Source organism: Varroa jacobsoni, unplaced genomic scaffold (assembly GCF_002532875.2).
Source record: "Varroa jacobsoni isolate VJ856 unplaced genomic scaffold, vjacob_1.0 scaffold_987, whole genome shotgun sequence".
Classification (NCBI taxonomy): Eukaryota; Metazoa; Arthropoda; class Arachnida; order Mesostigmata; family Varroidae; genus Varroa; species Varroa jacobsoni.
This window is the reverse complement of record NW_019213889.1, coordinates 11,143-25,965: the sequence shown is the minus strand read 5'-3', so window position 1 is coordinate 25,965 and position 14,823 is coordinate 11,143. Positions and strand designations below refer to the sequence as shown.

The 14,823-nt window shown below is 45.3% G+C and overlaps 1 protein-coding gene across 4 annotated transcripts in view; it reads right to left on the bottom strand.

Moving 5' to 3' along the window:
• Window positions 1-14,559, bottom strand: part of LOC111265571 (uncharacterized) — a 40,335-nt gene extending 25,776 nt beyond the window's left edge. Inside the window, exon 1 of one of the 4 annotated variants that reach the window (XM_022842360.2) lies at window positions 14,200-14,559. In XM_022842360.2, the coding sequence (XP_022698095.1) occupies window positions 14,200-14,240 (41 nt within the window). In that variant the 5' untranslated portion in view covers window positions 14,241-14,559. Of the gene's footprint in view, window positions 1-949; window positions 5,932-14,199 lie in introns of those variants that run through there. The other 3 variants (XM_022842364.2, XM_022842362.2, XM_022842361.2) reach the window with 3 other exon arrangements.
• Window positions 14,560-14,823: the final 264 nt, after the last annotated feature.

Here is a 14,823-nt window from a genome sequence, read left to right as displayed (position 1 = left end):
CAAAAAAAAAACAGATAATAATTTTTTATAAAGTTTTAATATAAAAATAATAAAAGTTAAAAATAAATATGTTTAAATATATATATATATATATATAATAAGATATATATAGATATAAGATAATATATATATATTCCGCATACGAATTACTTGCAAGTCCATTTGGAACTGTGTTATCCACAAACGGATAAACGATGCTTGAAACTTCTTCAGTTGAACAGCAGATCAAAGTTCTCTGAAGTTTCTCAGCATTAATAGTGCACACGATTTTAGGCTTGCCTGACTTACAATGACCGGCCATGTAAAGCGATACTGGTCTTTATTCGACAGTTTGAGCTATAACAGGCTCTCCCATTTGTACACTAATGATAGCACAAAGTCCAGACATCAGACAACGATTCGCTACGCAAAAAATCATATAAATTTATAAGTAGTAAATTAATTTATTTAGGTCAATCTAATTTGTAACTTCCAGACCAACGCATAACATTAAGGGAGCGCCGTTCCAACAGTCAACTATAGATAGCATAAATCACATAAAGATATGCTTAAAAATAAGTTCAATTAGGGCCTGAATGAATGTAACCCATATGAATGTTCCATAGTTGTCATTGATCTGGAACAACGTTTAAGTTGGGGTTGGCAAAAATATAGCTCTGGAGTTAGCGTCAGAAGAACTGATGCCCAGTTGTGTGTAGATAACTAACTCTTTACTGTAGCTAGCGTCTAAGTCGTGAGCATTTTTCTGATGTATAGAACACACCATAAGTCGACACTTATAGCGTACTTGGTTTTTTTTATCCATTTGTATATTTAAGAGTTGATTAAGTAACAACTTCGGTCCTCGCTATTTGTAGTACCAATATAGAAAGAGTAGGTCGAATTGCTCATTATTGTTGACTCGTATTTCCCACTTCCATCCAGCTCTTCACCTACGGAATAATTATACCTTGTGATATTCGCGAGATGTAATTGCAGGTTTGGTGATATTTCACGTTTACGTATTTTCTGACACGTGTTATCTTGGAATTCCTATTGATGCTTCTCAGTGACAAGATAATGCTGTGTAATAGAGCCGACTTAGGCCAAATGTACCACCTAGTTCGATAGTTTATCCTTTCCTTTTCCTGGCACAAATTCGACGTTAGCGAAGCAGGACCCGCCGCGCAAACAACCCGTCAGATCGGCAGTCGTCCGTCGAGTGAGCGAGCTCTCGACGCCGTTGACCGCGAGATGGCGCTGGTTTTAGTCCATACAATCTTCCCTTTGCCAGCCATTTAGGGTGCTTTGACGGCAACCGTGCCATCCGTGGTGGCAATGATGATGGCCGTGGCCGGACGGAGGCTCCACCAAAGCCACCATCATCGCCACTGCTACCATATCAGCCGCTAACAGCGGCAACTACCGATGCTGCTGCTACTGCGCGTCTAGCGGCACCAACATCGGCTGGCACAGGTTGCCTGTATGGGCGGCCATATCTAGGATACGATTATGTACGTCGACTAAACTGGGAGAGCTCTGCCCCCTGTTATTCCCTGCTACTCCCTAATCTGAGTAGCAGCTGCTGCTGCTGCTGCTGCTGCGTTGGTGACCGACACACATCCCTGCGCACTAACACCCGGACCGATACACACACATACACACACATACGCACACAAAGGGAACATATGCCAGCAGCGGACCAGACAGCCAGATCCATCCATGGCCTGCGCCACAGCTGATGGACAGGCGCCGTCGCCGACAACCGCGGGGCTCGGTTACTAACCGATGCCGGGCGGCTGCCCGTTGTGGCTTGCTTGTAAGATGGACTGATGGCACTGCATCTGTGGTGGCACAGCATCAACATACTACGTTGCAACTAGCCCAATGTCACGTAATGAATAAATAGGCCAAACTAAGTAAGTCACATTGCGGGCAGGCCTGCTAAAGTTAAATAGTTTAACACTTCATATATATATATATATATATCTTTGAATAGCCCATCGCCATAGCCAGTTCTAGCTTGCCGGTTTAAGGGAAATCTGACGCGGCGGCTGCTCCTAGTGCTGCTGTTACTGTTTTCAAACTAGAAACACGAATAGGTAGGCAGTAAGGAAAAGAACGAGGGAATTTGAGGGTACGAGAGCAGGGGGTTAGGGAAAAGCACAGACCCTCGTATATATATACATGTTATCAAAAAGGGCTAAGAATCGCACCGGGAAGCGTAAGACATCTTTGACTATAATATTGCGACAATTGGTAGCAACACAAGCGATGCTTGCAGGACACCACGGATCATCAACCCGGCAGCAATCTATGGATCTGCTTTCAACTAGCCTAAAGGTACCGACCAGTAACCCTGTAAAGATTTACTGTTATATAGTTATGCAGAAACCAAAAGGGGTGTAGAAGCTGGCTGTAAAATCTAGTCCCGATGGCAGTCATCAGAGTGATCAGAATAATGTGAAAGGAATGCAAGTTCCGTCACACATTAAATAGAAATAATAATGCTCAGTAATGCGATTTTGTTCAAGACAACTACGTTAAAAGCAGATAACTTACTGCCAAAGTATCTAGCTGAGTCAGTATTTTTTTTTACTGCAATCAGGAATATTTACTTGTCGGTGGACAAAAATAAATTAATTGGAAAGGGCAGCAGGGACTTGAATCAGGCGGACGGATAATCAAATCTATCGACGATTTAAATTTGTGAATGCCAACTGCCCCAACCCTGCTGCTCGTGATGGGCACACGAACATGGCTGCCACGTACAATATTTACGGGTATAGCATGCAGCTGGCGGACTAGTTCAAGAGATTAATGTTTTTCCAGCTCTGACTACGCACAATTATGACACGAACTTTTCATATTGCAATACTACTATTTATCATTATCAGTATAATTATTATCAGAGGGTTCCCCTTGACAGCATTGTTGTTCAACTGATGAATCTATATTTAAATTTAGCATAATGTTCTACTGATAAACCCGTCAATAGTCCCTCAATGACTAAATAGAAATTTGTTTGTTAGTCTTGTTGAAGCTGAAAATGCAACGAAGTTCTCAATAACGTCACCCAGCGACATTGCATCTATCGCCACAATGGCGGGCGCGAAAGCTTTCGCGAAACAGCTAAAGTTGAGTAGCGGATATCTGGATGTATTTAGACAGACATCAATTGGTTTACGAGCCACGAGACAATGCTCAGCGGTAACTGACTACTGAGGAGCATGTTTCCGAGATGAAGATACCGTGGTAGAGTACAAATAATATGCCAGCCACCATAAAGGGCAAGATAATAAGAGAGCGCCTATTACTATCGCACTTGAATCATCATAGGTAAAAGAATGCAAGGCAAGACACACGATTGGACCATGAACTAGATGCCAAAGTAAATAGTTTTTTTGACACACATAACGAGCACAGCAAGACGAGACCAATCGCATCCCAAAACGATTAACCTTGCCCGGATATAGATAGACGTACGATCTACAATGGCGGACGTCATTACGTGCCTGGGGTCTCATTAACCAGCACTAGGACGTATTATCGTCAATAATATTGATACGACACAGTAGAATTAACGGTGGCTATTTTTCAATAGAGTAGGAAATTAGCGTACTTAAAACAAGTATTGCAAACGTAAAAATCAAACACCAAACTGCAATGTTTTCCAAATTCATTTCGCGGCGTATTTTGTTATTAAAGTTCCTTGTGCGTTCCGTAAGGTCATGTTATTAATGCTTTTCTACTTTTGCGTAACTTTTGTACGATTTTCCCGTGTCGTTTTCTGGCTTGGTCTTTACGTCGTCACGCCTAATCGTGTTTACTAACAGCCGTTTCCGTTCCGTCTGCGTCTGTTGCAAGTTACTCATCTGTTCGCTCCGCTTTATTAAGCTTTTTAAGGTACAGCGCACGTCTACTCAAACGATAAATTCTACCTTGCAGCCCTCACTCTATCTTAGCCATTATGACTCACGCTCTTTCGGGGTGTACGCGAAGCTCGAAACTGAAGAATTACACTAACACTGTATTATCCAGCGGGCGAGTTGTTGACATTGAAAAGTTGAACAACAACCGGAGTATCCAAAATGGCGAAGTAAGATTTTTTTTTTTTGTTGTTAAATCGCTGTCCGCGCTACACTTCACCTGTTGTCGCGAACGTCTCGTTTCTCCGTTGACGTAAAAGTTAAAGTTGCTGCAGTTGTATTACAATTTCTAAGTTTGTCCTCGCTTTGTTTGCTGCCGTTTCACTCGCTTGTTACACTTCCTTGGGTCGCTTCTCTATTTGTATTTACTAAGGCAGATTGGAGATGTATCACACACATGCACACTGTAGAATAAAGGGCCAAGAGGTGGTTGTCTGTGAGAACTCTAGGGAATTCAACAACAATTCCTTTAGATAATCACCAATCTCAGTGTTCCATCTATAGCTTATTCTTGTCGTCGCTAGTTGTTTGTTAGTAACTCCTTTTGGCTGCCACCACGGGCTTTTTCCAAGCGCCACCGATTCGTTCTATTACTCTAGTGATTTCTGCCGTTCATCCAACGCTTTGCGGTAAACTCCTTCCGCAGACTAACTGCCGTTGCTGATACTATTGTTGCCGTTGACGGCGATAATTTCTCGCCGCGCCCTAGCCGCTCTCAACTGCGAACTGAAGACAGCACCCACAGTTACAAATAAAAACGCCAGCGGTAGTTTTTCTAAAGAAATGGTCCAAATGCGTCTCGTTCCGTCCGCACGGCGTATCTTTTCGATGTCAATGCTGCTCGGCTGTTACTGCTCGCCCGACGACGACCACCGCTCTCTGCGGCAAAGTCGCCGGCTAGAACAACCACTGGCCAAGCAAAGGCTGTTTTGTCGGTCCGATCGTATGTCGATCTATCTATCGCTCTGCCTGCCTGCCTGCTTGTCTGTCCGTATGTCTGCGGATTGGCTCGGACCGGGCGCCACACACTCGGACGTCCAGCACAGCTAGTTGTATCAGTACTTGTGGTGGTAGTAGACGCAGCACGCAACAAGGCCCGTTCGCAATACCACTACTACCGAGAGAACTGCAGCAGCAATATCAATAATAGCCAAAGAATTAGGCTGGCTGGGGATGTCCGTTCCTCGTTGTCTACTAGTGTAAGACCACCGACGACGACAACAACAACAGCAGCAGCACCGATTGTAGTACACAATTACACTCTCGCAGCAGAAGGACACCACTCCAGTAGCGGAAACGATGTTGTTGGTGCTGCTAGTGATAGCTAAACAAACAGCCAACAGCAATAATAACCTACGGACGAAGTGGTAGTCGTCACCACCCGAACGTTGCTAGCCCTAGCCAGCAGCAACAGCAGCAGCAGCAGCAGCAGCAGCAGCGACCGCTGTCCGTCTGTCTGTCCGTTTATCTGTCGGCAATGGTTACCGTCACTAAGCAGCCGTCGCTTGTTGTCCAGATAGGTCCAACGGGAGGCAACGATAAGGAGAAATACACGACGACTTTGCCGCGCTACCTAGCTGGCTCACTTGCCTTACTCCTACTACCAGCCAGCTGCTAGAGGCGGTGGCGGCGGCGGCACCACCAGTAGTAGCTACTATGTTGAGCGAACAAGACACTGAAAGCACGTATGGCAGGCGAAGAAGACGACGCGGGCTGGCGGGTTCACGCAGCAGCGGCAGCACACACGCAGGCCCGCACAGCGAGGAGAGCGTACAACAGAACAGAGTAGTGGGGGCAAAGATCGACACAACTAACTCTCCGAGAGCGGTATCTGCCTACCCCGCACACTGATCCGTAGCGTAGTAGAAGCCGTTGCTGTCGTGGTCACTGTGTGCAGTGGTTCGCTTGCTCGCTGCTTTAGCCGGTTGCACTGTGCTACTAACTCACTCAAGTTCGCCGCACGGCGCATCAACGACTCCACGGTGTGCTGGTTGCGCCTAGAATGAGACAGCTCAGCATCGGCAGCCAGTCAAAATACCGCGACCGGCACGCCCTCTCTCAGATGGCCGGACCCTCTGCCCTTTCCCATTGGGCCGCGTTAGGATTTCGATGAAAAATGTCCTACGGAGCCGGTTTTTTCACGACAACGCGCTAAATGAGTTCGAAAGCACGATCATGCATGAATTCCAACTTGTCATCACGTATTTTTCGCGAAATTTGCAAAAAACTGGGGTGCTAGTTCGTTGCGCTGCGACTCCGTGACGCGGCTAGCGGGGCGAGAGCGGCGAAGGCGCGGCGATTGGGCGAGAGTCGTTTGCGCGATTTTAGACCAATCGGAAGAAAGACTGTGAGGAGAGGGAAACCCACATATGCGAGGGGGGGGGCTGTGTGAGAGGGTGGTTCCCCTGGCCTAGCCGCCCGCTGACTGCTACCTCTGCTGATGTAGTGCCGGTCAGGCACAGCAGCAGCGGCAGCAGCAGCAGCAGCGAACTTGCGAAGCAGAGGCTGCGAAACCGACCACATCAGGACGACAAAGACCCGCAGGGTAGGACTCGCTTGCTCAGAACACAAATGCACAAAAAAGCACGATCACCACAACAAGAATCTGTTGGCGGGCTGATTGGCCAGCTAAGGCTAGGCTATTCGCCGCCGCTAAAAAACGAAGAACGAAGAAAACGAAGCCGATGGGAACATTGGAGAAAAGCCGCGCACCGTAAAATATTTAAGGGGCAGTAAATAGTCAGTGGGCGCGCATTGTAACCATGACAAAATCGAATAAGTCAGGAAAAATATAAAGGCAACAGTTGGCCGAAAAGCACCTAAATCCGCAAATCATAAATGAACCAGTGCAGCCATACTGCATTTGGCATTAACAGATACGAAGGTCTTCTTCAACAACTTGAGAAATTTAGGTAGGCTAACTTATGTAGGATAAATAAACGCATTCGAGCTAATTGCCCTGCCTTGTTGCAACAGGCTGCTTACTGGATAGGATCTGCATCTCTTGAATACGACAGCACCGATAAAACGACCGTAATTGGTTGTGCAACAGCGGTAGCCGCTATCTACCGAGTGAACCAAAAAGCAGATGCCCGTCGTCCAACTCTTTCTGTTGTTCCCTATTGATTACCTTCATCTTGTATTTATCATTATTGTCATCAGTCAGCGTTCAATAGAAGTTGTCGATGGTGTTACTCAGGTTACAGCGCTACAACCCGTGGATTCCACCTGCATTGTATATTGTCTTCAATAAAAGTCACCTAATAGGTACCTTGTTATAATTGTCGGCGTCTCACTATAAACGAAGCTCTACCTATGGATAAGGCAGAATGGCTTAACTCGAATATACAGTCAATTTGGTGACTCGCAAACTTTTCACATTCGCGCCATCATTGTGTAACTGAGCAGCATATTGTGTGATGTCAGTAACTATACAATAGTCCTATCGTTTCCATCCTTAGCGCGCACGTTCAACTAATGTCCAACCGGCCTTTTACGCCCCCCTCACCACTGAGACAAAAACTCTTAACTAAAACCTTTGTTTTGCGCGTTTGACCTTCTCTTTTTTGCCTCACGCAACGTTTGCGCGCAAATTTCGCTGGTTGGAGGACCCATTAGCTGGTTAGCAGGGGCGCCGGTAAATGGCCGATCTCAACGTTATTTCGCATTTAGCTCCCGCTAGCAAGGAGAACGTAAAACCCATCATATTACATGAGTTTTTCGTGGTTTAGCGTTTGCTCGTTACCGCTACGAAAAGCGTGAGATCTACCAACAACGGGTTGTCAAGTTGGCGTAGCCCGCCCTCTCGGAGCGCCGTTATGCACTGAGGAAAAAAGTGCTGCATCATCTGTACTTCATTGTCATCATGTAATACGTTTTTTCCTTTGTTGCCTTTATTTCTATTTGGATGATTGCACCTCTGTATATAGGTATATCTGCTTCGCTAGAGAGTTAAAGCAATAGTAAAATTGTTTTCTAGTTCGTTGCTCAAGCTTTTACGGTATTACGACTACGACTACGACTACGACTACGACTACGACTACGACTACGGCTACGACAACGACAACGACAGCAGCAACAACAACAACAACAACAATAACAGCAACAAACAATCGCTAACGTAGCGGCTTAGCGCTCATGAGCGTTCTGTTGCCTGCCATTTTTTGCTGCTTGCTTACTCCCTGCACGCTGGAGAGCTTTGTCTCACAGCCACCAGATGGCGGTGCGTGCTCGTAGACCGCTTATAAACTGTTCAAACCGAACTTTCCGTATAATTTTACGTAGGCGAAATGCCATCACATGGCAATTTGTGTAGGCGATTCCTGAGGAGACGCTGATCTCGACGGTAGCGAAATTTCTGCAAAATTCTACTCGGAAACGCGAAATCGCGGTTCGCTCTAGAGAGGTCGCAGCATTAGTCAGGCTAAATGCTGGGCTACGAACGAGCGCCGGCAAGGAGCCGTTACCCGGTATTAGCAGCAGAAAGAACAGCTCAGCCGGCCGGCCGGCCGGCCGGCATGTCTGGGCAACGGCATGAACTCCGCCGACGGCGGTGAGCCCGGCTGTTTTCGCAAAGCGGTCGTAGTTGGCGCTATGCCCTATGCCACTGTCGCCGGCAGGCCTATCATGGCGCTTTCTTTCCGTTGCGGCGTGCTACGTAGGCAATAGTCATATAGCAACAATAACAACGTTACGTTGCAATGCCGGTTACCGAGATCACCGAAGTCAGTGTTATCACTGCAGTGGCATACGTGTATCATAGATGGCATAGCACGCGTTCGCTGATGGTTAGAAGAATTAGATTTTCGACTTCTACCGCTGGACGTATCGTTGCGCATAGCGTTTTTGTTGTTACTGTTTGTGGCAACTTCTGTCTGCTGCACATGCATAGGCACAGGTTAGGCAGACGCACGTAAACGCACACTCAATCGAGTAGGGACAGGTTTGAGCGGGTGCTGAATAAAAATGACAGACAAATGCCTCTAGTAACTACTACAGCAGTGGCGACAAACAGACTTCGATAACGAATAAAGCCCAACAACGGCTCTAACAGTAGCACAAAACAAGTACGGTTACAGATTAGATAGTCGTTGCGATAGTGTAAATAGCATCAGTAGTATCGGTAGGACCAGCTTCTGTAAAACAAAGCGATAGAAACAAGCGAACCGCTACGTGCATACGTGCAGACAGTCGCACACAGATTAAACAACAAATGACAATCCTAACGGACAAAATCTACATCTTCACGTTCCCATTTATATCTTCGTTGTAGAGCGTACGTGAAACTACACTGAGTAAAGGTATTTTTAGAAAGCCCTGATTGGACAGAAAAAAGAAAACTAACATGATAACTGATGGCGTGTAAGACTTAACGTCTCACGTATACGTTTGCACAGAATCGAGCAAGAAGCACGCGACAATTGAAATCGCATCGCCCCGCCGTGCTCTTCAACTTGTTTGTGTGGTTTCTCTGCCAATTGTATCGTACATGTAAAGCAGCCAGCTGCAATTATTACGCCATTTTGTATTGACAAGTAGATTCACCAACAGCGAAAACCTCAGTATGACTCGAGCGGTCGATTGCCCTCTAGTCCGCGAGGCCACCCTGGCCTGATTAGACTCACCACGCGAAACTACAGCACGAAAACAGCTGACTAATACCCAACTAACTACGCGATAGTCCGCAGTGGTCTAAAGTAGTCGTATCGTTGCGCGGAAGCCGTTTGAGGCAAGTGTCATCGCTATTATCAGCGTCGTCGTCGTCGCCGCAGCAGTAGCAGCATTCTACTATTGTACTAACGTCGTTGACGTTTTTCTGACAGCAAGGACTGTTTGTGGCTATTTTGTTATTTCTTCTAATAAATAACAATGAACAGCGCTGTTAACTGTGCCAGATGGGGTAAGAGGCGTTTGTCTATTCGAAAGTGGATTATAGACATGTTACCGATTAAGATGGATTTACGGATATTGCCATTCGGCGTTTCTACCCTCCTGCGGAGACGACACGCTCAAGATATATACACGGTGGGGCATATGACACGTTGGGGCGGTTGCAGAGTTATTTTACATATGTTAAACTAGTGGGAGATGCGTGAATAAAAGGGGTATGCGTTTAGAGAATAAAGAAGACGTTTCGCATAACAGGTAGCGGAAAATCAACAGCCCTTTCAAATGGTCAACTAATCCTAGTGGACAGCATTATTCCTCTGATACGGTCTGGCCGATCCCATAGCAGTAGGCACTCTAGCCTTAAAGATCGTCCTCGCTGTAGCATTCTGTTGGGATAATATGAGAACTGGGTGACGCCAGTCACTCGACATTGAATTGTTTGTAAACACTTTCATTTGCCACATGCGACTGAGATAAGCAAAAGTGTTTATAAGGCGCACCGCTGCCTCGCAAGTGACGAGCGTATATGCTGAGTTTGTGTGCCTACACGACGGTGTAGTGCTCAACGAGGCAGGCTTTGTTATGATCGGAGACAGTGCCACTCTCGCCGCGTCGTTTTCGGTAACAACAAAATTAAGTCGTTCAGTATATTTGGAGTTCTTAAACGTTAACTTGCTAGGACGATCCTACGAAAGTTATTAGAATTGACGGGACTAGCTATATATGTTTATCAACGTGCTCATAGTATATAGAAAATATTAATGGTAGTACTAACTAGTCTTCACTATTTTACCGTCGTCCTTTTCATCAGATTTTGAGTAAAGGTACTGTTCCGTTAGCGAGGGTAGACGAGTATAGGTTACTGCTAGAAAACGACTAGAGCCTAGATAGCAAAATATTCGCGCTTTGTTTTAATTGTTGTGATAATTCGAGGTGCGCCAATTCACCTTGCTTGATAATTGTTTATGCAGACGTAAATATCGCTGTTTAATTTGTCGTTTAAACCAAACTGGTCCAGTTTGGCATCGTGTTTATCTGATCCATTATATCTTGAGAATCGATCACTGCTTGAAGGACACTGAGCTTTCGGCAGTTTGTTTCTGTAAGAAAGGCCTCACTTTCGGAGATGGCTTACTCATCACATTTAAATCATCACCTTAAAATTGTTATAATTCATAAAGGAGCATAGTAAGATGCTTTGTCTATCTAGCAAGACAAGTGTTATTAGGTGACATTCATGTTGATACAAACATTGAAGATACCGATGGTTGCGGCTGTTGGCTGAATAACGCATAAACTCAATTGAGGTGACTGAATGTTTCCGTTCTAACTCAATCTCGTCGCAAATCAACGGCTAGGGTTTTTCTAAACATGTATGCCTAACCGCTAGAGTCTGGGGCTAACCTCAACAAGCTTAGTGCGCATTTCGCGCCTGAATGGCTGCGAAGGCTTGTATTTGTCGTCTAATATCTTGAAGACAATAGCGGACTGAAAAATTAAAAACACAAGGTTTTTTTTTTAAAAAAAAAAAAAAAAAAGCACCGACGCCATAACAAAAGCTTCTTTTCCCATAAACTTACGAAAAATAGAGAAGAAACAAAAACTACTCCTCTTACTTCGCTGTCCCAGAAAAAAAAAACAAGTTGACACGCGAAAAGTATTAGACTAAACCAAACGTCTAAACAAATAAGCAAGAGTAAGTAATTAGCTGGTTTGGCTACGTTGATTTAATGTAGTGAATTTCAAAAAAAAAAACCGTAAATGTATGATACGTCTCAAATTCAGATTAATTTTTGGGTGACAATATGCTAGGTGCTGCTAGAAGTTCTTTTGCGACTCGTAAATTTTCACGCCATCTTATAGAGGGGTGGCGTGACCGCATTTGGCATCTTTCCGTTGTACTGTTTTGTTTCAACTTCGTTCTTATCCGATAATAAGAATCGATACGGACCAGTGAATAATGTGTAATATAAAATCTTGAAGTGAGAAGCCACTATGACTAGTTACTTCTCTTCCTTAACCTAAGAAAAGGAAGTAATTGCGTCTGTGAATCTGATCCGACCCTACCGGTTGCAAACCAACGGAGTCGAGCAGTCATCAACGCATACTTCAGTTTGCCCCAAACACTTTTAACCAGACCGCGATGCCTACATAAACCAGGGATGCTGACTGCTAGCAGAGATGCAGTGCGGGACGCCATGCAAGCTACAACGAACTTGACCCGCGCTAGCGCTGCAACCCACTCGAAGTTCTGCGAACAGGGAGCCTCGTCGAACGCGGAGCGTAAATGCTAACCAGCGTCCAGCTATGGCGTTCGATTAAAAAAATAAGAAGCGCGCAATGGAAATATGAAGAGTTGAGAAGGCGGCAAGACATAGGCTGACGTAATCGTGTTGAAGTCTCCGCCTGTGTTTCAACGCGTACCATAGAATCGTTAACACAATGCGGCACGACTACTGAGGCTTGGCCTACAGGTACTCCGGCCTTTGCCATGAAAGACTAGGCCAATTGTGTTTTACCTTTTCTTTTCTACTCAACATTCGCGAGTGCTAGCTATTTTTATAGCTAACGCGCAGAAGTCGAGTAACAACATGGCCGCGAATAGCGCTGGTGAACACAACGATCTTCGTTGACAAAGATTAATTTAGTTGAAGAGATGCTAAAGCGGCGTCTGCAAACCATCTTACGCTGCGTCTGCCTCGAAGCGGAGCAATTATATAAATGCTGTCCGCTTCGAATGAGATTGAATTCAGCCGACTCGACGTGTAGCGGACCACAAAATTAGCGCGCATTTCAGCTGCCGATAAACCCAGCTTTGACAAGTACTAATCGAATACGTGAGCTCCGTTGCAACGTTGTCGTATATATCTACAAATGTTTACGTGTCATTGTGACACATACGTATTCCAATGTGAACCTGGTCGTACCCATGAAAATGTGCTGAATGTAAAAGGAATTGCCATAGCGTAGAAGCAAGAATCGTGCATTTCTAACTAGAACTAGAATGAGGCCGAAGGACGCACCCCATCTGTTTAGCCGCTAGACGACAGCAGCGTCAACTAACAATACACACTTCACTGAAACCGGGAGCTGTGAAGCTGTCGATTGATATATTACCAGTTGTATCATAATAGAACTTTTTCACTCGGGGCTAAGACCATAATTATAATAACAATATTAATTGCCCCATTTCATCATGTCTTCCCTGTCACTGACAGATAAATGACAGAATGAACTATTTTTCCAAGACTGACCGACAGGCAGCTTAATGAACATTGGGTTTACCTCGAACGTTTGAGCAAATGCCAGTTACTACTAATTTGATATTGGGCCAATGTTTGTCGGATAGCAAGCCATGTTGCACGAACGCAATAGGATATAAATACTTGTCCGTCTAGTGACATCTGTCTTTCACAGCGGACTTTAGCGAATTGATCGGGCTAATTGCTTAAAAATTACAGAAGCAGACCTAAGAGCTAAGCGAAATTTAAGCAGCCGCTATCGGAATCCATCCGTATAAAGCGACACCTAAGTAATGCTTTGTGTGTAATATTCATTTTTAACTTTGAATTAGAACTTGACATGACGTCGTATAGCAACTAACTAATGGACGGGTTGCGCTCGCAGTAATCAGACGTTCTTTTTTCACTAATTTTAGGCTGATAATGTACATCATAGTCGACTAGTTCAAGAAATAATAATAATAATAACGCAAGCACAGTTGCTACCTACTGAAATCGAATAGGCCCTGTACTTATGGCTATTACAGATCTATTTGTTTCAGCCCCTGTCAGCTGTCGAAGGAGCTTCTTCCTCACTATTTAACTGACGGATGGACAAATGTGCCAATGGAAACATTCGCAGAGATAGACACCGCGGTCGTCGGCGTAATGCTTCTCGAAATGATGTTGCACGGTGAAACAAAAAAGAAAGCGACAGAAATAGACGACCGATAGCCGATTGAGGTATGGAACCGTACGCACTTCGCCTGCAACAGGCCCTCACCTACATCGAAGTACGTGCAGCTTCTATTGGTGAGGGGAACGTACAATATGCGCAAATGGCCGGCGTATCACCCTCAGTCTCGATTCTAGCCGCAGGCGGTGGGCCGATGAAAGGAAGGCTGTCAGTGGCCAGTTCATGGAACGGGATTGCTATTTATGATATTATACAGTATAGTTTGAGCCGGGGAGTCGGAAAGAGACGGTTTGTCATTGTTCTATGTGTAGCTCATTTGAGGCTGATTAAAACGTTTCCTTTCGCCCACCGTTGTTCTCTCTATTTCCAGGTGCTTACAGTATTGTATCTATATGGAAACGGGTACGTCTTTCTTCTTGGTGCATTCTCTCATACCGTCAAACGAGCACAGTTCGTTACCCCAATAACAATTTACTTCACTGACCTGTTATCAAATGGCAGAACGCACAATTCCGGTAAATCCATCGTTGTCGAGCTAAGTTAAGTTGTGGGGGAGGCGACAATGCTGTGACAATGGCGATATCAGCGCGGACAACTCAGCAGACGCTCAACAGCGTCGCGTAACCCCTACACCGCAGCAACAACACGGGAAAATGTTAAAGGTCAGTACGAGGACGTTCTCTCCTCTATTCGTTCATGGTATACATCGACCAGCCGTTCGTCGCCGTTGTTCCGCACGTCGTTGCAGCAGGCGCGACTGGTTGCTATCCACTCAACCGTTGATGCAGCTCAACCCACAACAATAGTGGTTGAACTTGACTGAGCTGAAAGGCCTTCTACCCGCTGTAGAGGGCGAGCAGTAGGGCAGCACAAGGACCAGAGTGGGCGACGTATGTTATGTGTTGTGCTCACAAGCACAACATCATCAAATTTTTACATAGCCGGCGGCGGCAACGACAACGATGATGATGGCGGTGATCTTATCCCGGTTTTTTGTGTAGGGGTACTGTGAATGCATCTGGTGGTCTCATGTGCATACATGTGCAACAGAGTGCGCATGTCGATGTAACGAAAAGCACAAAACAGACTATACGAGAAAATATACACA